The sequence below is a fragment of the Bubalus bubalis genome, chromosome 4 (assembly GCF_019923935.1).
Source record: "Bubalus bubalis isolate 160015118507 breed Murrah chromosome 4, NDDB_SH_1, whole genome shotgun sequence".
In the NCBI taxonomy this organism is placed as follows: Eukaryota; Metazoa; Chordata; class Mammalia; order Artiodactyla; family Bovidae; genus Bubalus; species Bubalus bubalis.
The window spans coordinates 21,461,401-21,488,902 of record NC_059160.1 but is presented as its reverse complement, the minus strand read 5'-3'; the positions used below and the strand labels follow the sequence as shown (position 1 = coordinate 21,488,902).

At 41.0% G+C, this 27,502-nt stretch overlaps 1 protein-coding gene across 1 annotated transcript; it reads left to right on the top strand.

The window, feature by feature from the left end:
• Positions 1 to 16,006: 16,006 nt before the first annotated feature.
• LOC112584380 (zonadhesin-like) lies at positions 16,007 to 24,519 on the top strand. Its single transcript, XM_025282490.2, has 3 exons — positions 16,007 to 16,323; positions 21,797 to 22,486; positions 24,292 to 24,519. The coding sequence occupies exons 1-3, from the start codon at positions 16,254 to 16,256 to the stop codon at positions 24,336 to 24,338; spliced, it is 807 nt and encodes a 268-aa protein (XP_025138275.2). The 5' UTR covers positions 16,007 to 16,253; the 3' UTR covers positions 24,339 to 24,519.
• Positions 24,520 to 27,502: the final 2,983 nt, after the last annotated feature.

Sequence of the window (27,502 nt, the reverse complement as noted above, 5' to 3'; positions counted from 1 at the left end):
TGCTATGGTCTCTTTGTTTTTTTGCATTTATTTCTGCCCTAATTTTTAAGAGTCCTTTCCTTCTACTAACCCTGGGGTTCTTCATTTTTTCCTTTTCTAGCTGCTTTAGGTGTAGAGTTAGGTCATTTATTTGACTTTTTTCTTGTTTCTTGAGGTAAGCCTGGTTTGCTATGAACCTTCCCCTTAGCACTGCTTTTACAATGTCCCATAGGTTTTGGGTTGTTGTGTTTACATTTTGCTTTGTTTATATGCATATTTTGATTTCTTTTTTGATTTCTTCTGTGATTTGTTGTTTATTCAGCAGTGTGTTGTTCAGACTCCATATGTTGGAATTTTTAATAGTTTTTCTCCTGTAATTGAAATCTAATCTTACTGCATTGTGATCGGAAAAGCTGCTTGGGATGATTTCATTTTTTTTTGAATTTACCAAGGCTAGATTTATGGCCCAGGATGTGATCTGTCCTGGAGAAAGTTCCGTGTGCAATTGAGAAAAAGGTGAAATTCATTGTTTTGGGGTGAAATGTCCTATTAATATCAATTAGGTCTAACTGGCCTATTGTATCATTTAAAGTTTGTGTTTCCTTGTTAATTTTCTGTTTAGTTGATCTATCCATAGGTGTGAGTGGGGTATTTAAAGTCTCCCACCATTATTGTGTTATTATTAATTTCCCCTTTCATACTTGTTAGCATTTGCCTTACATATTGTGGTGCTCCTATATTGGGTGCATATGTATTTTTAATTGTTATCTCTTCTTCTTGGATTGATCCTTTGATCATTATGTAGTGTCTTTTGTCTCTTTTCACAGCCTTTATTTTAAAGTCTATTTTATCTGATATGAGTATTGCTACTTCTGCTTTCTTTTGGTCTTTATTTGTGTGGAATATCTTTTTCCAGCCCTTCACTTTTAGTCTGTATGTGTCCCTTGTTTTCAGGTGGGGCTCTTGTAGACAACATATATAGGGGTCTTGTTTTTGTATGCATTCAGCCAGTCTTTGTCTTTTGGTTGGGGCATTCAACCTATTTACATTTAAGGTAATTATTGGTAAGTATGATCCCATTGCCATTTACTTTGTTGTTTTGGGTTTGAGTTTATATACCCTTTCTGTGTTTCCTATCTAGAGAAGATCCTTTAGCATTTGTTGGAGAGCTGGTTTGGTGGTGCTGAATTCTCTCAGCTTTTGCTTTTCTGTAAAGCTTTTGATTTCTCCTTCATATTTGAAAGAGATCCTTTCTGGGTATAGTAATCTGGGTTGTAGGTTTTTCTCTTTCATCACTTTAAGTATGTCCTGCCATTCTCTACTGGCCTGAAGAGTTTCTATTGAAGGATCAGCTGTTATCCTTATGGGAGTCCCCTTGTGTGTTATTTGTTGTTTTTCTCTTGCTTTTAATATTGTTCTTTGCATTTGATCTTTGTTGATTTGATTAATATGTGTCTTCGGGTGTTTCGCCTTGGGTTTATCCTGTTTGGGACTCTGGGTTTCTTGGACTTGCATGACTATTTCCTGCCCCATTTTAGGGAAGTTTTCAACTATTATCTCAAGTATTTTTTCATGGTCTTTCTTTTTGTCTTCTTCTTCTGGGACTCCTATGATTCAAATGTTGGGGTGTTTAACATTGTCCCAGAGGTTTCTGAGGTTGTCTTCATTTCTTTTAATTCTTTTTTTTCCCCTCTCTGCTTCATTTCTTTCTTTCTTTCTTTTTGCTTCATTTATTTCTACTATTCTATCTTCTACCTCACTTATCCTATCTTCTGCCTCCATTATTCTATTGTTGGTTCCCTCCAGAGTGTTTTTGATCTCATTTATTGCATTATTCATTGTATATTGAGTATTTTTTATTTCTTCTAGGTTTCTTGCATCTCCTCAATCCTTGTCTCTAGGCTATTTATCTGTAACTCTTTTTTGTTTTTAAGATTTTGGATTATTTTCATTATCATTATTCTGAATTCTTTTTCAGGTAGATTTCCCTATCTCTTCCTTTTTTGTTTGGTTTGGTGGGCATTTATCCTGTTCCTTTACCTGCTGAATATTTCTCTGCCTTTTCATCTTGTTTAGATTGCTGTGTTTGGCGTGGCCCTTCCGTATTCTGGCAGTTTGTGGTTCCTCTTTATTGTGGAGATTCCTCACTGTGAGTGGGGTTGGAAGGGTGGCTTGTCAAGATTTCCTGGTAAGGGAAGCTTATGTCAGTGTTCTGGTGGGTGGAGCTGGATTTCTTCTCTCTGGAGTGCAATGACGTGTCCATTAGTGAGTTTTGAGATGTCAGTGGGTTTGGTGTGACTTTGGGCAGCCTGTATATTGAAGCTCAGGGCTATGTTCCTGTGTTGCTGGAGAATTTGCATGGTATATCTTGCTCTGGAACTTGTTGGCTTTTGGGTGGTGCTTGGTTTCTGTGTAGGTATGGAGGCTTTTGGATGAGCTCTTATCGATTAATGTTCCCTGGAGTCAGGATTCCTTTGGTGTTCTAAGGTTTTGAATTTAAGCCTCCTGACTCTGGATTTCAGTCTTATTCTTAAAGTAGCCTCAAGACTTCTCCATCTATACAGCACTGATGATAAAATATCAATGTTAATGATGAGAAGTTTCTCCACAGTGAGGGACACCCGGAGAGGTTCACAGAGTTACACTGAGAAGAGAAGAGGGAGGAGGGAGATAGAAGTGACCAGGAGGAGAAGAGGGAGAATCAAAAGGGGAGAGAGCAAGCTAGCCAGTAATAAACTCCCTATGTGCTCTCCACAGTGTGGACCCCTCAGAGAGGTTCATGCAGTTACACAGAGAAGAGAAGAAGGAGGAAGGAGACAGAGGTGACCAGGAGGAGAAAAGGGAGAATCAAAAGAAGAGGGAAAGATCCAGCCAGTTATCAGTTCCCTAAGTGTTCTCCACAGCCCAGAACACACAAAGAGATTCATAGAGTTGGGTGTAGAAGAGAAGGAGGAGGGAGGAGATAGAGGTGACATGGTGGAGAAAAAGGAGAATCAAAAGCGGGAGAGAGCAGTGAAGCCAGTAATCTCGCTCCCAAGTAAAAATGGATACTGAAGATTGGGTTCTTAAAGGTACAAAATTGATAACAAATACCAAAAAGCAAAAATTAAAAATCTAGAGTAGAGGTTAGACTCTCAAAAATACAATATTAAAAAAACAAAACAAAACTTTATTATTATTATAATAAATAATAATATTTATTATAATAATATTATAACAACACTTTATTATTATAATAAATAATATTTATTATTATAATATAATAACAAACAAATAATATTATTATATTATATTATAATATATAATATAATATATATTATAATATATATATACATGAAGTTTGCTTTAAAAATATGGGCTTCTTTTTGCAAGATAATAGATTATAAAAATGAAAATTAAAGTGGTAATAGAGGACTTAAAAATAAAAAATTTTAAAATTAAAAAAGTGATAATAGTAAAAATATGTCTAGGAATCTTTCTGGAGCTGTTGTGGACAGTGTGGGGTTAGTTCAGTTTCGGATAGTTCCTTGATCCAGCTTATACATCTCAGGATCTATAGGCCCCTTCCGTTGTAGTTGGTGCTAACTACAGGGTTTTAATTTGTTGCACCTGTCACTTCCAAAGTGGTTCCCTCTGTTTATTTTAGCTTCTTCTGTTTGCTGGTCTCTTCACTGTTTAATTTCTGCCCTGACACAAGGGGGGGTGAAGGTGGTCACTTATTTAGGCTCACTTGTTCAGTCGTGCTGTGGGGAGGGAGGAACACTGCAAACAAATATCACTGGCATGTGTGGGGAGTGCTGCAGTGTTTCAGCCGCACTGGGTTTGCCCCACTCATGGCGTGTGTGCTTTCCCAGTCTACACTGCTCAGACTCAAGGTTTGCTCTGAGGCGGGGCCTGGGTTGCATGCACTTCCCAGGTCTAAGCCGCTGAGGTTCAGGTTCTGGAGTACTTCCCAAAGGTGCAGACTTGGTTGGGCCTGCGTTTTGTGCCCTTCCCAGGTCTGAGCAGCTCAGGTGACCAGGTGCTTGGTGAGCGCAGTTGCCCCCAGGTGGGCGGTGTGTCTTATTGCATTCCCTATCCAAGCTGCTCAGTTTTCTGGGTGTACAATGGGTGCGTCTTCTCAGGTATGCCATGTGTCTCTTCTGGGGAGCTGATCTCTGGCTGCGACCCTCCTGGGGATGTCAACTGTCCAGAGTCCCAAGAACTCTTGGTTAGCAATGGAGCCTGTTTGCAGTGTGGTAGAGGATGCCTCTCTGGGGCCGTGATTGCCCCTTTCCAGCTCTGGCTGCCCACCCCCTGCCCCCCGCCCCGCCCCACCTCGCCCCACCTTGCCTGCTTCTATCTGGCAGGGGATGGACCAGCCCGCAGCCTGCTAGCTCTCCTCTGGTGTTCACTCAGTCCTTTGTTCTGTGAGCGGGCCTGGCAGTGCCTCAGTTTAGGGCTTTTTGCAGGACAGTTCTCTCTCTCTCTTTTTTTTTCCCTCTCTTTCTCTGGCTATCCCAGAGTTTGGGTTGCTATCTTATGTTAGTTCCCTGATTGCCCTCAGGGCGCTCTGGCCAGGTGTGCTCTAAGCAATGCAGCCCGTGCCTCCCTGTTAAGCCCTCATTTGCTGGTAGCGGCTGCAAGCGCTGGGAATTGCCGTTAGGCATGTAATCTGTGGGTTTTAATTATTTATTTATTTATTTTTCCTCCTTGTTATGTTGTCCTCTGAGATTCCAAGATTCCCCACAGACCCGCTGGTGAGAGTGTTTCCTGGTGTTTGGAAACTTCTCTTAAGACCCCCTTCCTGGGACGGATCTCTGGCCCTACCTCTTTTGTCTCTCTTTTTATCTTTTGTCCTACCTCCTTTCAAAGACAATGGGCTGCCTTTCTGGGTGCCTGATGTCCTCTGCCAGTATTCAGAAGTTGTTTTGTGGAATTTGCTCAGTGTTCAAATGTTCTGTTGATGAATTTGTGGGGGAGAAAGTGGTCTCTCCATCCTATTCCTCCTCCATCTTAGGACCGCCCCCTGCTCATTGTCTCTTGATTGGTTTTTCTCCTCTGCTTACTTCCTTAATTTTCTTTGTTCTTGACCTGTCTTGGCTGCATCTGATGCTGTTTACTATCACCCTGAAGTATTCTTCCTCATTTTCGTTGTCCACGTAACATTATGGTTTTCTACTTCTCTGTCTCCTTTGCTGGCTTTTCCTTGGTCGTCCTAAATGAAAGAACTTCCTATACCAAGCTTCTTCCTAGTCTTCCTGCTTTTCCCCATCTGTCTTGGAATCATATCTACTCTTTGGTCACAGTCATCACTTCAGAGCAAATGAATCACACATAACTACGCATAAAGCAAAATCTCATGGACTTCAGCCTCATGGTTTCTGCTGCTTATGGAATATTCCCAGGAAGATTCTCTTAAAGCAAAATAACTTCCACTAGCCAAACTGATCTTGCCCCCTGCTGAAAATTCTCTCCTCACCCAAGCTCTTCTCTTCCTAACAGCATTCAGAAATTGGTTCCTGGTTTGACTGCCTGTGTATGTCATTGGAATAATTTACTCTTTAAAATTTGGTGTTGTTTTCCCACTCCCTGGACCCTCATTTCCCACGCCATCCACACAAATTTAATTTGCTGATTGTATGCTATTCTTTCTACTTAACGTCTTGACTGTGTTACTGTAACAACCTCTTCTCTTCTTTAAAATTCTCTCTGATTGTCTTCATACAATATGAGTTGGATCAGCATAATCTACTAACAAGCCTTCATGCATGCATGCTTGGTTGCATCTGACTCTTTGCAACCCCATGGACTGTAGACTGCCAGATTCCTCTGTCCATGGTATTTCCCAGGCAAGAATACTGGAGTGGGTTGCCATTTCCTTCTCCAGGGAATCTTCCAGACCCCAGAGATTGAACCTGCATTTCCTGCATTGCAGGTGGATTCTTTACCACTGAGCAATGCATTTCCTGCATTGCAGGTGGATTCTTTACCACTAAGCCACCAGGGATGCCCTTCACTAACAGGCTATTATCTACCAATGAGTCAGATCTCTTTGGTCTAGGGTAGGCATTCCATTCTATGGTCTCAAATTCCTTATGTTTTCTGCAACCACCCTGTAAGAGAAATTAGCCTAATTGCTACTCCCTGAATATTCCTCTGCTCTCCTATCTTGCCTCTATGTGTATTTAGTTGGATTATTTCTTCTTCCTGATAATCCTCCCTGTTTTACCCATCATTTCCCCCGATGAAATCTTTCCACCTTCTAAGATCCAATTAAAATGTAACCTCCTTTATGAAAGCTTCCTGAACAACTAGCCAAGAATATCTTTAAAGTCAGAGACAGTCTTTATGTCTTTATGTCACTAGAGTCTATCATACTTCCTGACTCACTGAGCTTTTGAACAACTGTTGACTTAACCATCATTAGTGAGTGTAATCTCTATCTCCTCTGGATCACCAGAATACCCTATGCTTCCTTAAGGCTCTTGTAATATTATATCTTTTACTTCATTTGTATACATAGCTTCAAGCCCTTGCAATAGTGAAAAATTCTGAGAAAAAAAAATAGGTGATTCATCAATATATGTTAAATGAATGAACTCCAGGAGGCATAGGGAGTATGCTGGGTTATTAATCAGAAAGTTTGCTCAAATGGTTAAAACTGGTGCTAAGGAGAAAAGGGAACACTCCTACACTGTTGGTGAGAATGTAATTTGGTGCAGCAGCTATGGAAAACAGCATACAGATTTCTCAAAAAATTGAAAATAGAATTACCATATGATATAGCAATTCCACCCCTGGATGTGTATCTGAAAGAAACAAAAGCACTAATTCAAAAAGATGCATGCACTCCAATGTTCATAGTAGCATTATTTACAATTGCCAAAATATGTAAGCAACAGAGAAATGTGTAAAGAAGATGTGGTACACACACACACACACACACACACACACACACCATGGAATACTACTCAGCCATAAAAAAGAATGAAATTCTGCCATTTACAGCAACATGGATGAACTTGGAGGGCATTATGCTTTAAGTGAAATAAATTATAAAAGACATATACTGTATGATATCACTTATTGCTAATTGCTAATTCACTTCAGTCATGTCCAACTCTGTGCGACCCCATAGACGGCAGCCCACCAGGCTTCCCCATCCCTGGGATTCTCCAGGCAAGAACACTGGAGTGGGTTGCCATTTCCTTCTCCAATGCATGAAAGTGAAAAGTGAAAGTGAAGTCGCTCAGTCGTGTCCGACCCTCAGTGACCCCATGGACTGCAGCCTTCTAGGCTCCTCCATCCATGGGATTTTCCAGGCAAGAGTACTGGAGTGGGGTGCCATTGCCTTCTCCGGATATCACTTATACATGGTGTCTAAAAAATACAACAAACTTGTGAATATAACAAAAAAGAAGCAGACTCCCAGATATAGAGAACAAACTAGTGGTTACCAGTGGGGAGAGGGAAGGGGAGAGGGTAAATAAAGGGCTAGAGGGGGAAAAAGGGTCATTATGGGATTATATGAAATTACATGTGTTAAACTTATGAAAACTATAAGGCATTGTAGACTTTAAAGAACCTCCCACTTTATTAAAAAAAAAACAAAAACTAAGCAGTGAAGCAGTGCCTGGATAAAGTAAGACTCAAATACTTGTTAAATGTATGAATCTAAGAATAAAATTTAGAATATCTCATAAAGTGAATGGACTATAATCCTCCATGAGTATTGAGCAGTAAGAATAATGAATTTTTTTTAAGAAATAGAAGAAACTGTTAATCATGGTTTCAGGGTTAGGAAGCAGAGGTATTTTCCATTTCAATTTTATATTTTAAGCCTTGTTTGACATTTTTATCAGGTACTGTGTTCATTTTACTTGAATAAATATGTTATTTTCCTATAGTTTTATTGAGATATAATTGATATATAGCACTGTATAAATTTAAGGTGTACAGCACAATGATTTGACTTAACATGCATTATGAAATGATTACCACAGTAAGTTCAGTGAACATCCATCATCTTATATAAAACCTTACAGTGAAATATGGGCTCTTTCATTCTTTATCGATCCTTTAACCTCTATTCAACTTTATCTAAATGAGTTTTGTTGTGGTTAAGAGGAGGCTCATTTGTAAGGAAAATAATGGTGAATAAAATTCCATGGTGAATTTGTATTACATCTCTTGGAGAGGTCAGCAAAACACACTCAAACCTTTTCTTTCTTTTTCCTTATGTAACTCGAAATGTGATAGGGGAAACTGAAGTTCTTTCATTTACCTTTTCCAACCTCTCACAGGACTGATGCTGAAGCTGAAACTCCAATACTTTGGCCACCTGATGCGATGAACTGACTCATTTGAAAAGACCCTGATGCTGGGAAAGACTGAAGGTGGGAGGAGAACGGGATGAGAGAAGATGAGATGGTTGGATGGCATCACCAACTCAATGGACATGAGTTTGAGAAAACTTTCAGTATCCTATCATTTTGCCTTTTCATACTGTTCGTGGGGTTCTCAAGGCAAGAACACTGAAGTGGTTTGCCATTCCCTTCTCCAGTGCACCACATTCTGTCAGACCTGTCTACCATGACCCGTCCTTCTTGGGTGGCCTCACATGGCATTAGCTTCATTGAGTTAGACAAGGCTGTGGTCTGTGTGATCAGATTGGCTAGTTTTCTGTGTAATGTCTCTGGTATCTGTGCATTTCCTTTCATGCCTAAGGCCACCACACTTTTTAACTTGCAGCACTTCTTGTTTGTGCTGCATCATAGCTGACCTGTTTTCTTTCTGTGCAGGTTTGGTTAGCCTGTCTAAAGCATGACTCGACCAGAATAGTCCTTGATTTAACAACCTTAAGGACTCCATTCTGCTGGCAGAATAATGACTCAACCCGTTTCTTGATCTGGTCCCAAATGCCATTTCAGACTGTTTTTTTTAAAATAACCTTCTCTCCTTCTACCCTCTTTTCTCTCATGCTCCAACTATGTTCTCCAGTCAGGAACTTCTTTTGAATGAGAATAGCCACTCTTGCACTTTTAATTCATTCTTCAAGGCCCATTTCAAGTCATAATAATGATAGCTGCCAATCATTGATCATTTACTATACAGTAATTACATTTAATCCATGGAGTAAATGGATTAAATTACATTTAATATTCACAATGACCCTGTGAAATGATTACTATTGTCGCCTGCATTTTGAAGGTTCAAGTAACTTGCACAAGACTGAGTTCTCACAAAGACCTGGATTCACAGTCCAAAACTCAAGTTTTTAGCTCTATTTTGTTGCTTGAATAATGATGCCTTCCCACTTATCCCATGTTATAGTTCAATACAGATAACTAATAATTTATTTGGCAATCATTATGTGACTATCATAGACTCTGTAGGAGTGGGCAACGCAAAGTTGATGAAGACAGCACCCGCTTTCAGTGGTTTAGAATCTAGCAATTAATACATATTTCCTCTATGTTCCTAAATTGATTATCGTTCTCATGACATGACACCTTGAACATTATTATTCGTGCACTTTTTTGTCTCTTCCAATACAGCATTACTTCTTTTGCCTAGAGTCCCTTCTGTTTACCTTCTTTCTTTCTATTAGCCCAGGGATATATTAAATTCAAGTGGGACTTCCCTGGTGGTCCAGTGGTTAAGAATCCACCTGCCAATGAAAGGGATTAGGTTTGATCCCTGGTCTGGGAAGATGCCACATGCCATGGAGAAACCAGGCCCATGTGCCACAATTCCTGAGCCTGTGTGCCTTTGAGCTCCACAACAAGAGAGGCCACCACAGTGAGAAACCTGTGTACCACAAGTAGAGAGTGGCACCTGTTCACATCTGCAACTTGAGAAAGGCCACAGGCCAAAGGAGACCCAGGACAGAAAAAAAAAAAAAAAAAAATATATATATATATATATATATATATATATATATATATAAAATAAGTAAATAAAAACTCGAGTGAATCTTAACTCTTTAACTTGTTCCACCTTCCCCATGGAACTTTTCAGGATGATGCTTCTTTGTATTTCCACCTTAAAACAATATTATCAACTCTTTGGAGACCTGAGCCTTTTTTTTAGCACCTAACAATAGCTAATTTTTAGCACCTAATAATAGCTCATTTTCATTATGGTTTTCCTTATTCTAGGCATTTTACATGAACACATTAATTTAATCCTTATGGCAATCCAATAAAATAAACCTATTTTTATCTTCATGTAAACAAAAAACTGCGCTCCTATGAGTTAAGTAACTTGTCCGTGGTTGCTTAATTATTACTGGCAGAGCCAGGATATATTGGATAGAGTCCAGGCTGCTGGACGCCAGAGTCTGTGGTTTTGACCTTTTGTCTAGTGCCTGTTCTGCTTTAGTCATGGTATTTCAGTGACTCTGTAAATGTTTTTTTAAGTAAATAACTTTTTTTCTATATCTAGCACTGGGTTGGGAGTCTCAGTATCTTGTTATAAACTGCCTTTGTAATGTAAATGTAAAAATAAATAAACTTAGTCCATGGTTATAACCTCTGAGAAACAATCGATTTTGAGGTTTCTTTTGAATTGTTCAAGATACTTAGTGTAATTGCTAGGTCACTGATCATATGCTGGAAAAATGCTTGACTGGCCCTAAAAAGACTAGGCTAACCTTTATCGGTATATAATCTGTGAGGTCAGGTAGTCATTCTGGACACCTAGATCCTCAAGGGAGAAACTTGTCTTGCTCTCTGGAAATTGCCCCTTAAGGGGAGAATGACTGCTGGAGTTTGGAATGGAGAATGAAAGGAGCACTTTGCCCTGGGCCAATCTGCTGGCTCCACAGCTGCTAGGTGCTTCCAGGGCTTCTATCTGTCCAGGGTGAGATGGTGCTAGTGGAGGGCATGGCAACCCGCTCTTCCCTGGAGAATCCCATGGACAGAGGAGCCTGACGGGCTATAGTCCATAGGGTTGCACAGAGTCAGACATGCCTGAAACAACTTACAAGCACGCGCACATAGAGACATGTCTGAAGGATGTCAATCCTCAGCTCAGCCCACTTGCCAGAAACTAATCTCATTCTGGAGAAAGTAGATGCAAAAGCTTTTGCATTTCTTTTGTGCTTTCAGGAAACTTTCCACACTTCCTGCCAGGCTTACATTTTAGCATTTAATTTGGCATTTAATGTGCAAATTTTCTAGAAAGAAGGATAGTGAAAGTTTTTTCTTCTCTTTAATTAAATCAAATTTGTGTTAACTTGTTTCAATTATAGTGTTTCCTTTTCAGAAGACCACAGATTAATGTGACCAGAGACTAAAGACCAAGAGTCATCTATCATTAAATTATTAATAAATATTTTTATCACCTCTGATGTGCCAGACACTTTGCTAGGTTTTGGAGAAATTTGAGGGAATAAGATAGTAAGAAACTTCCATTATATTTTAGGATGGTGAAGAAATTTGAAAGTAAAATGATAGCCACCTTGGATATCTGAAGAGAGGGAAAAAAGGGTCTAATTATATATATATGCACCCCAAGAATAAAACTAGGGCAAACAGGTTGAAATTGCAAGAAGACACATTTTTTCCACTGCGAGGAATAATTGTCCAAAGATGAACTGTTCTTCTCAATGCAGTGAGTTCTCCATTACTAGGGATGTTATTTAAAGAAAAAGTTATTCTCACTTTTAAAAAAAGAATTGGCTATTTGATTGAGCTGGGTACAGTTTAATATATACCTTCAAGCTTTGAGATGATATGATTCTATAACAGTTGATAGCAATGTAAAAAGTTAAGAAAGCCAAATTATTTTAATACTATAAAACAGACCTACAATGCCATATCAATAAAAAGACCCTATAATTATAACCTGACAATGTTATTACATCTCCACCTTAGCAGAGACGTCTCTGGAACCCATTGTGTTAATGACCTAACTAGATTCAAGTGATGAGAAAGAATAAAACATTTTCATGAAAGGAGACCAACTTGCTCCCATATTTCAATACAGTGGTCACCTGGAAGCTCTGCTTGCACTAACTCCGGTTGAAACTGAGGCACATAAAAATTGTACCGTGATCTTTGGAAAAAGAAGAAAGGAAAGTCAAGTTGTTGAGTTGTGTGTGACTCTTTGCGACCCCATGGGCTGTAGCCTACCAGGCTCCTCCGTCCATGAGATTTTGAAGGCAAGAATACTGGAGTGGGTTGCCATTTCCTTCTCCAGGAGATCTTCCCGACCCAGGGACTGAACCTGGGTCTCCAGCATTGCAGGCAGATGCTTTACCATCTGAGCTTTGGAAGAACATCTAAAGCAGTATCTACATTTTTTGGTTTTTGAGTTTTGAAACAAAGCTTCTAAAGGAAGCTTCTAGAAGAAGTTGGTCATTTCTGATGACTCTGGTCTAAGTCCTGCGCTCCTTAAAGAGACCAGAAATTCTACTTTGCACATTTGGAAGCCGATTCTTCCACTTTTCTAGGGTAGGAAACACTCTCACGTTGTGTTGACCCAGATGAAATCCTTCCTTTTCCACCAGCCAGTGACTTGCTGTATGATTGTCCGATTTGAGTCTACTGTTTGCTAGTGTCATTAGCCTGCAAGTTTTTTCATGAGCTTCTTGCTTCTTAGGCTCCTGACTATTGGGTTTGGTTACACTTCATTGTACAGGCCTTGCCAAGGAAATGTAGTTTCCAGAAAAGCAGAATGTGTTGTTTTCCTTCTGCCTTGAAGGTAGAGCCTGTGCAGTACCACATTTCCCAGGACAAAACTGCCAGTGAGCCCAGCCAGACAACCGGGCTGGGGGCACAAATGGAAGAGCTCAGGGAGACAACAGGGCTGGAGGCACAAATGGAAGAGTTGGTTGAGAGCAGAGGCCCCAGCATCAGGCTGCCCAAAGGTTTGCTTTCTGATTTTATAACATTTACTTTCAAAATTTCCTTAACCTCTCTGTGCCATGGTTTCTTTATCTGGAAAAGGAGAATAATAAGATTACCTTAGCTTTGGCATTAGGATGAAGAAACATATGCCTACGCCAACAGTTAAGTTCTTTTTAACTATTAGCTCTTATTACTATTACTGAGAGGTTTCTCTCAATAGTATTGTCAGCCCCGTGGTTTCTGAGGAGCAGGAATCAGCCGTGACCTTTTAAGTAAAGAAAAAGACCAAAAGGTCTCACAGGATATAACCCTGTGACTGGAATTGTACAGACCTCTGCTCCAGGTAACAGTCCTGGCTTCAATGGGCAGAGGCCGACTTAGGTGAGCCTGCCTCACAAACTTCTGTTTTCTCAGCCTGTTTGGTATCTAACAGGAGGGTTAGCAAATACGGCAAATAGATGGGGAAACAGTGGAAACAGTGGCAGACTTTATTTTTTTGGGCTCCAAAATCACTGCAGATGGTGACTGCAGCTATGAAATTAAAAGATGCTTACTCCTTGGAAGGAAAGTTATGACCAGCCTAGACAGCGTATTAAAAAGCAGAGACATTACTTTGCCAACAAAGGTCCTTCTAGTCAAGGCTATGGTTTTTCCAGTAGTCGTGTATGGATGTGAGAGTTGGACTATAAAGAAAGCTGAGTGCTGAGGAATTGATGCTTTTGAACTGTGTTGTTGGAGAAGACTCTTGAGAGTCCTTTGGACTGCAAGGAGATCCAACCAGTCCATCCTAAAGGAAATCAGTCCTGAGTATTCATTGGAAGGACAAATGTTGAAGCTGAAACTCCAATAATTTTGGCCACCTGATGCAAAGAACTGATTCATTTGAAAAGACCCTGATGGTGGGAAAGATTGAAGGCAGAAGAAGGGGACAACAGAGAATGAGATGGTTGGATGGCATCACTGACTCAATTACATGAGTTTGAGCAAATTCTTGGAATTGATGATGGACGGGGAGGCCTGGCGCGCTACAGTCCATGGGGTCTCAAAGAGTCAGACACAACTGAGCAACTGAACTGAGGAGGGTTCAGTGCTCAGCCAAGGACGCCTTCCAGCTTCATGCTGCCCCCTAGAGGACTGGGAAGGTCATTAGCAGGAGCCAGTCCTCACAGCTAAGAGCTCCCACATGTTCAAGGAATGGACGAAGGGCGTGAGTATCTTCAGGTGAAATCTGGAGTCATGTAGTCTTTCAGCCTCTAGGTTCCTCACCAGAAAAAAAAAAAAATTAGAATAAGAGTGACTCTGGCACAGAATCATGGTGAATATCCAGTGAGAGTGGCACATGTGAAATCTTACCATTTTAGGTATTTCTGTGATTATAACAGTTGCACTAGTTATCATTCTGATCAGGGTTCTCTTGCGGGGATCTGCCGGAGTTAGAGCCTGTTAGCACAGGGCTCTCAGTTCAGTTCAGTTCAGTTCAGTCAATTAGTCGTGTCTGACTCTTTGCGACCCCATGAATCGCAGCATGCCAGGCCTCCCTCTCCATCACCAACTCCTAGAGTTCACCCAAACTCATGTGCATAGAGTCGGTGATGCCATCCAGCCATCTCATCCTCTGTCGTCCCCTTCTCCTTCTGCCCCCAGTCCCTCCCAGCATCATGGTCTTTTCAAATGAGTCAACTCTTCGCATGAGGTGGCCAAAGTACTGGAGTTTCAGCCTCAGCATTAGTCCTTCCAATGAACACCCAGGACTGATCCCCTTTAGGGTGGACTAGTTGGATCTTCTTGCAGTCTAAGGGACTCTCAAGAGTCTTCTCCAACACCACATTTCAAAAGCATCAATTCTTCGGAGCTCAGCTTTCTTCACGGTCCAACTCTCACATCCATCCATGACCACTGGAAAAACCATAGCCTTGACTAGACGGACCTTTGTTGGCAAAGTAATGTCTCTGCTTTTTAATATGCTGTCTAGGTTGGTCATAACTTTCCTTACAAGAAGTAAGTGTCTTTTAATTTCATGGCTGCAATCACCATCTGCAGTGATTTTGGAGCCCAAAAAGATAAAGTCAGCCACTGTTTCCACTGATTCTGCATCTATTTGCCATGAATTGATGGGACCGGATGCCATGATCTTTGTTTTCTGAATGTTGAGCTTTAAGCCCACTTTTTCACTCTCCTCTTTCACTTTCATCAAGAGGCTTTTTAGTTCCTCTTCACTTTCTGCCATAAGAGTGGTGTCATCTGCATATCTGAGGTTAGTGATATTTCTCCTGGCAATCTTGATTCCAGCTTGTGCTTCTTCCAGCCCAGCGTTTCTCATGATGTACTCTGCATATAAGTTAAATAACCAGGGTGGCAATATACAGCCTTGTCATACTCCTTTTCCTATTTGGAACCAGTCTGTTGTTCCATGTCCAGTCCTAACTGTTGCTTCCTGACCTGCATACAAATTTCTCAAGAGGCAGGTCAGGTGCTCTGGTATTCCCATCTCTTTCAGAATTTTCCATAGCTTATTGTGATCCACACAGTCAAGGGCTTTGGCATAGTCAATAAAGCAGAAATAGATGTTTTTCTGGACCTGTCTTGATTTTTCGATGATCCAGGGGATGTTGGCAATTTGATCTCTGGTTCTTCTGCTTTTTCTAAAAGCAGCTTGAACATCTGAAAGTTCATGGTTCATGTATTGCTGAAGCCTGGCTTGGACAATTAGCACCAAAGTAGCCAGCAGGCTCTCACCACGGTTCTTAGTTTCACAGCCTGACAAACGGTGGCATTTCAGTGGCTCAGTAAAGCAATATTAGGCTCCCAACTACAGCTTTCCCTGATGGCTCATCAGGTAAGGAATCTGCTTGTAATACAGGAGACACAGGAAATGTGGGTTTGATCCCAGGGTGGGGAAGATCCCTTGGAGAAGGAAATGGCAACCCACTCCAGTTTTCTTGCCTGGAGAATCCCCATGGACAGAAGAGCCTGGCAGGTTACAGTCCATGGGGTCACAAAGAGTCAGACATGACTGAGCACAAGACACATGCTGAGGCATGCTATAGGATACACCTGCAGTCCTGAGTCAGGAGGGGAGTGTCTGCGATCTGGTGGAAGAAGAAGCCCTGCCCCTGGTGGTAAATGGGGCAAAGGACTCTAGTGTCATCAACAAGGATCTCATTGATGGTTTCCTCCAAACTCCTTGCTTCCTCCTTCTGCCCCTCACCCCTTCACTTACCTTTTCCCTCCTTTGCTCCAGGGCAATCTCATCCTTCAACTGTGAGTGAAGTTTTTTTTTTTTTTTTTTTTTCACCCTTCCCCCAGCCCCCTGGGAATGCTGACTCCAGAGATCTGGGCCTGAGGTTGTATAAATGCCCTGTGGAGTTGCAGTCCAGCACTCTTGGCCTCCCCACCTCTGCCAGCCTCCTGGGCTCTCCACCCAGCACCACCAGCATCATGCTCCGGCAAGCCCTTCTCCTCTCCACCTGCTTCGCTCTGGCTATGACTTACCCTGCACTGCTTCAGGGTGAGTGGACATCGGGAATCTTTTGGAGAAGAGGGCTAAAATCCATTCACTGTGTGTGTGAGTGTATTTGTGTGTGTATGTGTGAGACAGCGACAGAGGCCTTGTAAAGCATGGTGGGGATGGGTGGCTGAGCTCTGAGGCCTTGGGGAATTTGAGTGGCTTGGCTAAGATTAAGGCTATGTTTTGAACCTGCCTCATATAGTCAGGCTACCTGAATGATAGATGGAATTAGGGTTGATGATGAGAGGGCTCCTGGGGTTTCCTTATGTTTCCCTTCACTGTCAGGTGCTAAAAGAGACTTTATTTTGGTCAGGTTAAAAAGTCCTCAGGTATATTCTCACTTTACAGGAGAGTAAGATTCAGAGTGCTCTAGCCACTGGCTGGGACACATGTGGTGGGAATCAGTGGGTCTGGAGCAGAAATTTGTGCCGCTTGAGGGAGGAAAGGATCAGTGTCTCCAGAACCAGTGGCAGGCTGCTTTTCCCACAAGGCTCTTTCTCTTTTAGTCCTTCCTGTTGTTGTTCAGTCACTCAATTGTGTCCAATCTCTTTGCGACCCAATGGACTGCAGCACACCAGGCTCCCCTGGGTCCTTCACTATCTCTGGGAGTTCACTCAAATTCCTATCCATTGAGTTGGTGATGCTATTTAACCATCTCATCCTCTCTTGCCTCCTTCTCCTTTTGCCTTCAATCTTTCCCAGCATCAGATCTTTTCCAGTGAGTCAGTTCTTTGTATCAGGTAGCCAAAGTATTTGGGCTTCAGCTTCAGCATCAGTCCTTTCAATGAATACTCAGGGTTGATTTCCTTTAGGATTGAAGTGAAGTGAAGTGAAGTCGTTCAGTCATGTCCAACTCTTTGCGACCCCATGGACTGTAGCCTACCAGGCTCCTCTGTCCATGGGATTTTCCAGGCAATAGTCCTGGAGTGGATTGCCATTTCCTTCTGGTTTGATTTCCTTGCAGTACAAGGGACTCTCAAGAATCTTCTCCAGCACCACAATTTGAAAGCATCAGTTCTTAGGTGCTCAGCCTTCTTTATGGTTCAACTCTCACAACTGTAATGACTACTGGAAAAACCATAGTCTTAACTGTATGGACTTTTGTTGGCAAAGTGATGTCTCTGTTTTTTAATACACTGTCTAGGTTTGTCATAGCTCTCCTTTCAAGGAGCAAGTGTCTTAATTTCATGGCTGCAATCATTGTCCACATTGATTTTGGAGCCCAAGAAAATAAAATCTGTCACTGTTTCCACTTATTCCCTTTCTGTTTATCATGAAGTGATGTGACCAGGTGCCATGATATTAGTTTATTTGATAATGAGTTTCAAGCCATCATTTTCACTCTCCTCTTTCACTCTCATCAAGAGGCTCTTTAGTTTCTCTTCACTTTCTGCCATTAGAGTGGTATCATCTGCATATCTGAAATTGTTGCTATGTCTCCTGACAATCTTGATTCCAGTTTGTGCTTCATCCAGCTTGGCATTTCCCATGATGTACTCTGCATAGAAGTTAAATAAGCAGGGTTACAGTATACAGCCTTGACATACTCTTTTCTCAATTTTGAACCAAGTCCGTTGCTCCATGTCTGGTTCTAACTGTCATTTCTTGATCCAAATACAGGCTTCTCAGGAGACAAGTAAGGTGGTCTGATATTCCCATCTCTTTAAGAATTTCTCACAGTTTGTTGTGATCCACACAATCAAAGGCTTTAGCATAGTCAATGAAGCAGACATAGATTTTTTCTGGAATTCCCTTGCTTTCTTCAAGATCCAGTGAGTGGTGGCAATTTGATCTCTTTTTCCTGCCTTTTCTAAACCCAGATTTCCATCTGGAAATTTTTATTCACATACTGCTGAAGCCTATCTTGAGAATTTTGAGTGTATTCTTGCTAGCATATGAAATGAGTGCAATTGTACAATAGTTTGAACATTCTTTGGCATTGCCCTTCTTTGGAATTTGAATGAAAGCTGACTTTTTCCAGGCCTGTGGCCACTGCTGAGTTTTCCAAATTTGCTGGCATATTAAATGCAGCACTTTAACAGCATCATCTTTTAAGATTTGAAATAGCTCAACTGGAATTCCATCACCTCCACTACCTTTGTTTGTAGTAATGCTTCCTAAGGTCCACTTGACTTCACACTGTAGGATGTTCAGCTGTAGGTGAGTGACCACACCAACATGGTTATCTGGGTCATTAAGACTTATTTTGTACAGTTCTTCTGTGTTTTCTTGCCACTTCTTAACATTTTCTGCTTCTGTTAGGTCCATACCATTTCTGTCCTTTATTGTGCCCATCCTGCATGAGGTGTTCCAGTTTTCTTGAAGAGATCTCTAGTCTTTCCCATTCTATTGTTTTCCTCTATTTCTTTGCATTGTTAATTTAAGAAGGCTCTCTTATCTCACCTTACTATTCTCTGGAACTCTGCATTCAGTTGGATGTATCTTTCCCTTTGTCTCTTGCCTTTCATTTTTCTTTTCCCCCCAACTATTTGTAAAGCCTCCTCAGACAACTACTATGCCTTCTTGCATTTCCTTTTCTTCAGGATGGTTTTGGTCACTGCTTCTTGTGCAGTGTTACAAACCTCTGTCCACAGTTCTTCAGATCTATCTGTCTATCAGATCTAATCCCTTGAATCTATTCATCACTTCCACTATAATAATAAGGGATTTGATTTAGGTCATACCTGAATGGCATGGGCTTCCCTTGAGGCTCAGCTGCTAAAGAATCCGCCTGTAATGCAGGAGACCTGGGTTCTATACATGGGTTGGGAAGATACCCTGGAGAAGGGAAAGGCTACCCACTCCAGTATTCTGGCCTGGAGAATTCCATGGACTGTATAGTCCATGGGGTTGCAAAGAGTCGGACTTTCACTTTTGCTGAATGGTGTAATGGTTTTCCCTGCTTTCTTCAATTTAGGTCGAATTTTGCAATAAGGAGCTCATGATCTGAGCCACAGTCGGCTCCAGGTCTTGTTTTTGCTGACTGTATAAAGCTTCTCCATCTTTGGCTGTAAAGAATATAATCAATTTGATTTCAGTATTGGCTATCTGGTGATGTTCATGTGTAGAGTCTTCTCTTGTGTTGTTGGAAGAGGGTGCTTGCTATAACTAGCGTGTTCTATTAACAAACTCGGTTAGCCCTGGCCCTGTACTCCAAGGCCAAACTTCTCTGTTATTCCAGGTATCTCTTGACTTCCTACTTTTGCATTCCAATCCCCCATGATGAAAAGGGTATCTTTTTTTTTTTTTTTGGTGTTAGTTCTAGAAGATCTTGTAGGTCTTCATAGAACCAGTCCACTTCATCTTCTTTGGCATTAGTAGTTGGGACATAGATTTGGATTACTGTGATGCTGAATGGTTTGCCTTGAAAAAGCACTGAGATCATTCTGTTGTTTTTGAGATTGCATCTATGTACTGCATTTTGGTCTCTTTTGTCGACTATCAGGGCCACTCCATTTCTTCCTGGACTCAGTTTCCCAAGAGGAGAGTTCCCTTTTCTCATCATCCTCTTCACAATTTTTTTGTTTGTAGATTTTTCTTTTTTATGATGGCCTTCCTAACCAGTGTGAGGTGATACCTCATTAGAGATGTGATTTGCATTTCTCTAATAATGAGTGATATTGAGCATTTTTTCACGTGTTTTTTGGCCATCTGTATGTCTTCTTTAGGGAAATGTCTATTTAGGTCTTCTGGCCATTTTTTTGTTTAGGTTGTTTGTTTCTCTGATCTTGAACTACCTGGGCTGCTTGTATATTTTGGAGGTGAATCTTTGTCAGTCATTCTATTTACAATTATTTTCTCCCATTGTGTGGGCTATCTTTTCTTCTTGCTTATATTTTCCTTGGCTGTGCAAAAGCTTTTAAATTTAAAGGAACCCTCTTGCACCATTGGTGGGAATGTAAATTGACACAGCCACTATGGAGAACAGTACGGAGATTTCTTAAAAAAAACCTAGGAACTACCATATGACCCAGCAATCACACTACTGGGCATAAAACTTGAGAAAACCATAATTGAAAAAACACATGTCCCAGAATGACTGGGACATTATACTTATAATGACCCCAATGTTCCCTGCACCACTATTAGCAATAGCTCGGATATGAAAACAACCTAGATGTCCATCAACAGACGAATGAATAAAGAAGTTGTGGTCTATATATATAATGGAATATTACACAGCCATGAAAGGGAACACATTTGAGTCAGTTCCAGTAAGGTGGATGAACATAGAGCCTGTTATACAGAGTGAAGTAAGTCAGAAAGAGAAAAACAAATAATGCATATTAATGCATATATATGAAATCTAGAAAGATGATGCTGATGAACCTATTTGCAGGGCAGGAATAGAGACGCAGACATAGAGAACAGATTTGTGGACACAGTGAGGAAAGGAGAGGATAGGATGAATTGCGAGAATAGCATTGAAACCTATATATTACCATATGTAACATAGATAGCTAGTGGAAAATACAGGGAGTTCAACGTGTTGCTCTGTGACAACCTATAGGGATGAGATAGGGTGGGGGGAGGTGGTGGGAGAGAGCTCCAAACGGGAGGGGACATGTATACTTATGACTGATTCATGTTGTTGTATGGTAGAAGCCAAAACAACATTGTAAAGCAGTTATCCTTCAATTAAAATTAATTTTTAAAAACACAGAAAAGAGGAGGGGTGTTCATTCATTTTAATATAAGTGCTGATTTCCCCCTCTACTTTCTCCCAGTTCTTCTCCTGTAGCTCTCAATTTATCCACTGCTGGGTCTGGATTTTTTTTATTGCATATGAATGAATGATAAAGCAAATGACTAAATTAGAGTTCATGATTTTGGCCTCATTGGCAGGCTGCCCACAACCTGCTGGATTAGGCAGCCATGAGGACTGCAGTCTTTCATTCCAGCCCAAGCAGGCCCAGGTTGTAAGTTCATCAGGTTATGATGCTTTTATGGTTCACAAGTTCCAGAATAACTGGATTATGCATTCTCTGGGGCAGACTGGAAAATGAAGTACTAAATATAGCCTGCTAAATGAAAATGGTAGGAGGCCCTATTTTAGAGTCAAATCCATCTGTGCTTTTGCATCTTGGAAATAGTTGTCCTTGCTCCTTGCCCTCTCTGATAATTTTGTTTTAGGAATTGAAAGAATTATATAGGAGAGTTTTTGAAATTTTATTCCATTGCAGTCTGACTGATTAATATTTAGAGGCATAGTATAAAATGCTCCTTCCTAAACCAGCCCCTCAAAGAGGGAGGAGTAGTAGCCTATGAGCATATTCCTGGTAGTTAGTCTTCTGAACATTCTAGCACTTGGTAAAAGAGAAACTTGTGGGGAGACCAGTATGATTCAATATACCCTTTTCTGTTCTATGTTTTTCCTGGAAAAAGATCTAGGTATGAATGGAAGGGTGTGGAGATGGTGGAAATATTCTCACTAGAAAGTACTTGGGCTGTTTTTTCTTCTTATCTCCTCAAGAATTCATTGCTGACTTAGAGTCAACCATTGACATAGAGTACACTGGCCTCGAGTCGACCAGTGGCCTAGAGCCAGCCACTGTCTCCACTTACCTGGAGTCAACCACTGTCCCCACTGACCTGGAGTCAACAACTGTCCTAGAGTCAACCACAGGCCTCGAGTCAACAATTGGCTTAGAGTCGACAGCTGGCCCCATTGACCTGGAGGCAACCACTGGCCCCACTGACCTGGAGTTGACAGTTGGCCTAGAGTTGACCACTGGCCCCACTGACTTGGAGTTGACCACTGGCCTCCAGTCAACCACTGGCCCCATTGACCTGGAGTCAACCACTGGCCTAGAGTCAGCCACTGGCCACACTAACCTGGAGTCAATCACAGACCTAGAGTCAACCTCTGGCCTAGAGTTGACTACTGGCCCCACTGACCTGGAGTCGACCACTGGCCTACAGTCAACTACTGGCCTGGGGTCGACCACTAGCCCCACTGACCTGGAGTCAACCACTGGCCCACAGTCAACTTCTGGCCTAGAGTTGACTACTAGCCCCACTGATCTGGAGTCAACCACTCACCTACAGTCAACCATTGGCTTAGAGTCAACCACTGGCCTATCAGACTTGACCACTCACCATGACTTCACTGAAGATACAGAAACAACCACTGAAGTGTATTTGGAGAACACACAGACTTTTGGTAAGTGAGGGTTCTGGCACAGGAAGCCTGGGTGGAGATTGGTGGGCTCCCTCTTTTGTATTATTGAGGGAAGGCCTGCTTTTTTCCAGTGTACTTGATTCCCAGCATAAGCCTGTGACCACACCCATCCTCCATTCTGTTTTCCTAGAATTGCCTGCTAATATGGAATTAAACACCCTCAGCTCTAAGGGAGAAGCCACTCAGGTCACAAGTGAGGATTCCTGTCTTCAAAAATGTAGAAATGTGTCCCTGCTCTCCCTTTCCTTGTTTATAGCTCTTTGCAAAGGAATGTGCTATCATGATTTACACATTTGGGGGTATTTTTGTGGCTTTGTTCTCTGAGGTGGAGTAAATTTTGTCAAAAATTCACTGAAACTTGAGGAAAACTGAAGTATTTCACAGAATTCCAGGAATTGAAACCAGTTGAATATCAACCTAGCTCCAGCTCTAAGTTCTGTCCTGATCTGAACTCTGGGACCCACTTTCTGGGATTCGCTAGAAAGGACAAGCTACTTCATGTCTCTGTAGGGTCAATGGAAGTGGTATCAGTAAAGGGGTTAACAATTTCCTTTTCCTTTCCAGTTGATTACAATTCATTTCATATAGAATTTTGAAGTAAATATTACACTAAATGTAAATCTTATTTAAATATAGACTGAACAGAAGCTTTTTGATTTAAAAGCTTTTGGAATTAAGCAGTGTTCCTACCTCTGTCCATCCCTCTCCTAAGCCACCATTATTTTCCAATTTTCTGCCTGCCACTCAGCCAAGAGTTCGTAAGATTTCAATGCTTTCTACCCCTACAAACAAACCCCAATAGTCTGAGGGAATGCCTGCAATTTTTGCTAAGAAAGACCCTTGGTTCTTACTTGCAAATGTAAATTTCTAAACAGTCTGATTCTTATGTCTTAAATAATAGCCAACATTGATTGAGATCTACTGTTTTGCAACACAGCTCTAAGCATACGGTGTACTTTAGATACTAGTTGAAGGAATCTAGAAATTGTATTTTAATGGAGGCCAAAGGGCTTCCCTGGTGGCTCAGAGGTTAAAGCGTCTGCTTGCAATGCAGGAGACCTGGGTTTGATCCCTGGGTCAGGAAGATCCCCTGCAGAAGGAAATGGCAACCCACTCCAGTATTCTTGCCTGGAGAATCCCATGGACAGAGGAGCCTGGTGGGCAATAGTCCACGGGGTCGCAAAGAGTCGGACACGACTGAGCGACTTCACTTTCACTTTCACTTTCAAAGGGCCAGTTAAATAAGATTGGTTTTCTGGCTTTAAATTCTTCCTTTTCTACTAATTATCTTCCTTGTAGAGTATACCTCATTTGCAAAATGGAGTTCCACCTGAGTACTATGCTCTAACTACCCAGTAATTGATTGAAAAGTTAATGTGAGTTAGTTCTTTGTCCCTCCTGCATCCCCACCACCACCTCCATCCCATGGGATATTAGGAAAACACTCGTGTTTGACTGTAGGAGTATGAAACAGTCTTATGGCCCAGATCTATTTGGTCATTTCTGCTAATGTATTGGACCCTCTAACCTGTTTATCTAGAGATCCTTTTAACTGTGCCAATTACCAATAAGCTTTGCAGTTTTGTTTTTCCTATAATACATTTATTTTTTAATAGTTTTCCCCCCAGTTTTATTGATATAATTGCCATAAAATATTTTATAAGTTTATGGTGTGTAACAATTATTTGATACATGTATATATTGAGAAGCTTTGGTTTTTAATAGGAAGAGTAAATCTATGGAGATTTTAACCTTTTAAATCAGGAAATTTACTCCTTTATTTCTAGAAGGTGTCACTGCTGGTTATTCTGAAGAGCCTGTGACTGAAGCATAAGGCAAGTTCAAAGACCTCTCTTTTTTGCTCTTCTTGGTCTCTGAGGGATTTTTTTCTTGGGAGGCACTCCAGGACAGATTCAAGAAGTGGGACTGGGGTAGGTACTCTTACCATGTCTACACCGTTCTCAGCCAGGCACCATGTTCACTAGCTGAATCTACTTTTGGGGGAGAAGAGAGAATATGGTTCTTCACATGAAGGTATGACCAGTCATGTGCGACTCTCAGGGACTTCTTCCAGTGTCAGTGGAGACCAGCCCTGTAACCAAATCTTTCTCATGAAGTGCTGTTGTGCTTCATTTCCACTGGTAGGACTTCAGGCATGGCAGAGTGACTTGGTAGTTAGGAGGAGGGAGGTTTTGCTGCCATTCTCAGTGGAGTCCTACATTTCCTAGGGGGCTACTTGAGGCTGTGAGCTGAATTAAAGATACATTCTGAATGATATTTACTGGAAGTGAATAAAAGCCATTTCTTAATTACAGATGACCCAGTATCTCTACGGGAAGGAACAAGTCCAATGCAGTGTTTTTTGGTAAGTTTCTTCTCTCTTGTCTCCAATACCTTATTAGGAATTTCATACCATTTTCAATGCTGGTATTAATCCACTTGGAAAGGATTCCGATTTAAAACTTTCAAGATGTTGAGATCAGCTATAATTTTAATACAGAGATGAAAGACAGCTTTTTTCCTCTCTGAGGTTTACCTTCCAAGTCTAACTGTCTGGATTTTCAGTCATTGAATAGGCATAGGATAAACAAGTTCTCTCTTCTGAGTTTTTCAAGATTTCCTGTCTCTCTAATATAAGGATTCTAGTCCAGTCCATGGAATGTTTTTAAGGGACAGCCCGAGGAAAAGGCATCAGATTTTCTGATTTATAAATATATATAATGGACGGAGGAGCCTGGTAAGCTGCAGTCCATGGGGTCGCACAGAGTCGGACACAACTGAAGCAACTTAGCAGCAGCAGCAGCATAACTCAATTAAAAGTCATAAAACCCAGAAGCCCTCAATTAGGAGGTCCCTGTTTAATACTCTGCCTCTCTTCTGGCTTTTTGGGAAATTTCTAAAGTGCTTTCTTCATGTAGTAAAATGTAAACCTGGATGGTGTGCAGGTATATTGCTTAAGGCTCAAAGAAGAGGAGGGAGAATAAGAAATTTACACCTTTAAGAAATTAAGTCACATGCCCATGGTCACAGTGGGAAATTGGAAAGATGAGCCTGATCTTTGAACACTAGGTTCTTGTCTCTTGGGAACTCATGTTTCTTTGTTTTTGTTTTGTTTTTCAGTTTAGAAAATGAAGCAGATTCTCATACCTGTGACTGTTGCTCTATTAACCACAATTTTCCAAGAAGGTTCTGAGCCTTTGAACAAGACTTCCATTCCATCATAGGAGCTTGGATAATTATAAAAGACTAGTGAGATGCGGAATGTACCCACTTGAGGATAAACAGAGTGGCACGGATTGACAATACACAGACAGAAGAAAAGCATCTCTCAAACATGTCCCATTTAAAACAGGCTCAATACATGTTCATCTGCACTGACTGAATTTTGAGGGGGGAGGTTATTTTACAAGGCAACATATTGTTTAGTTGCCTTGTTTTCATACCAATAGCCATTTTATTCCTCTCTGATACACACTTTATGTTGTTTAATTGCTGAGTCGTGTCCAACTCTTTGCAACCCCATAGACTGCAGCATGCCAGAATTTTCTGTCCTTCACTATCTCCCAGTTTGCTCAAACTCATGTCCATTGAGTCGATGAGGTCATCCAATCATCTCATTCCCTGTTTTCCCCTTCTCTGCCTATCCTCAATCTTTCCCAGCATTAAGGTCTTTTCCAATGAGTCAGCTCTTCACATCAGGTGGCCAAAGTATTGGAGCTTCAACTTCAGCGTCAGTCCTTCCAATGAATATTCAGGGCTGATTTCCTTTAGGATTGACTGGTTTGATCTTTTTGCTGTCCAAGGGACTTCTGTAATCAGACCCTGACTCTTTCCAGCCACAGCAAAGTATGAAATGAGCCTGTGGAAAATATATTGGTGTTTCTATTCCTAGTATAACAAATTACCACAAACGTAGTAGATTAAAATAATATATAAACCTCTTATTTTATAGTTTTGTAGCTCACAATTCTGAAAGGTATCTCACTGAGTTTCATGATACAGGATGCTCGGGGCTGGTGCACTGGGATGACCCAGAGGGATGGTATGGGGAGCGAGGTGGGAGGGGGGTTCAGGATGGGAAACATGTGTACACCCATGGCGGATTCATGATGATGTATGGCAAAACCAATACAATATCATAATTAGCCTCCAATTAAAATAAATAAATTTATATTAAAAAAAAAGACAACATGTTGGCAGGGGTGAGTTTCTTTCTGGATACTTTCTGGAAGAATCAATTTCTTTTCCCACTTCCCATAGCCCTCTTATGTCTTTGAAGCCAGCAAAAGTTGACTGATTCTCATAATATATCACAGAGTCACCAATACCTACCATGCTGTCCCTTGTCTTCCACATCTGAGCCCCTACCTGGATACTCTAGGAAAATCTCTATTTCAAGGTCAATTGACTAATGACCTTTATTCCTCCCTTTGCTGTGTAATTTAACATATTCATTGGGCAAGAATGATACAAAAGTTTGTAAAATGTTCCATAAAAAATATTGTATAGAATTAAAGTGTATGATGATTTGATATACACATGCATAGTGAAATGATTACCACAATGAAGTTGATTAACATACCTGTCACTGTTTTTTTTAAAGGATGAAAATTTCTAAGATGATAGTACATAATGAGAAAATAATCTAAAACAAAATTAGAGGAATTTCATAATTTCATGGCTAAATGTAAGCAGATGCATCTGCAAAGCACATGCAAGGCTTTAAATCCTAGATAGTGGGAATCAGGATTTTGTATTCATCATTACATCCTAAACTCCTGGTGGAATAGCTGGTATATAGGAGGGACTCAAGAAATATTTGATAAATATTTGATAAATGAAAGAAGTAAGAAGAGCAATCAGAGAGTTAGATATGAAACAGGTATATACAGCATCATGGAGCCAAAGGGAAGAGTGTTTAAATAGGATGAAATGTCCTATTGTTCCTGAGAAGCAAGTTAAGATAATGACTGAAAAATGTCCATTGACTTCAGCAAC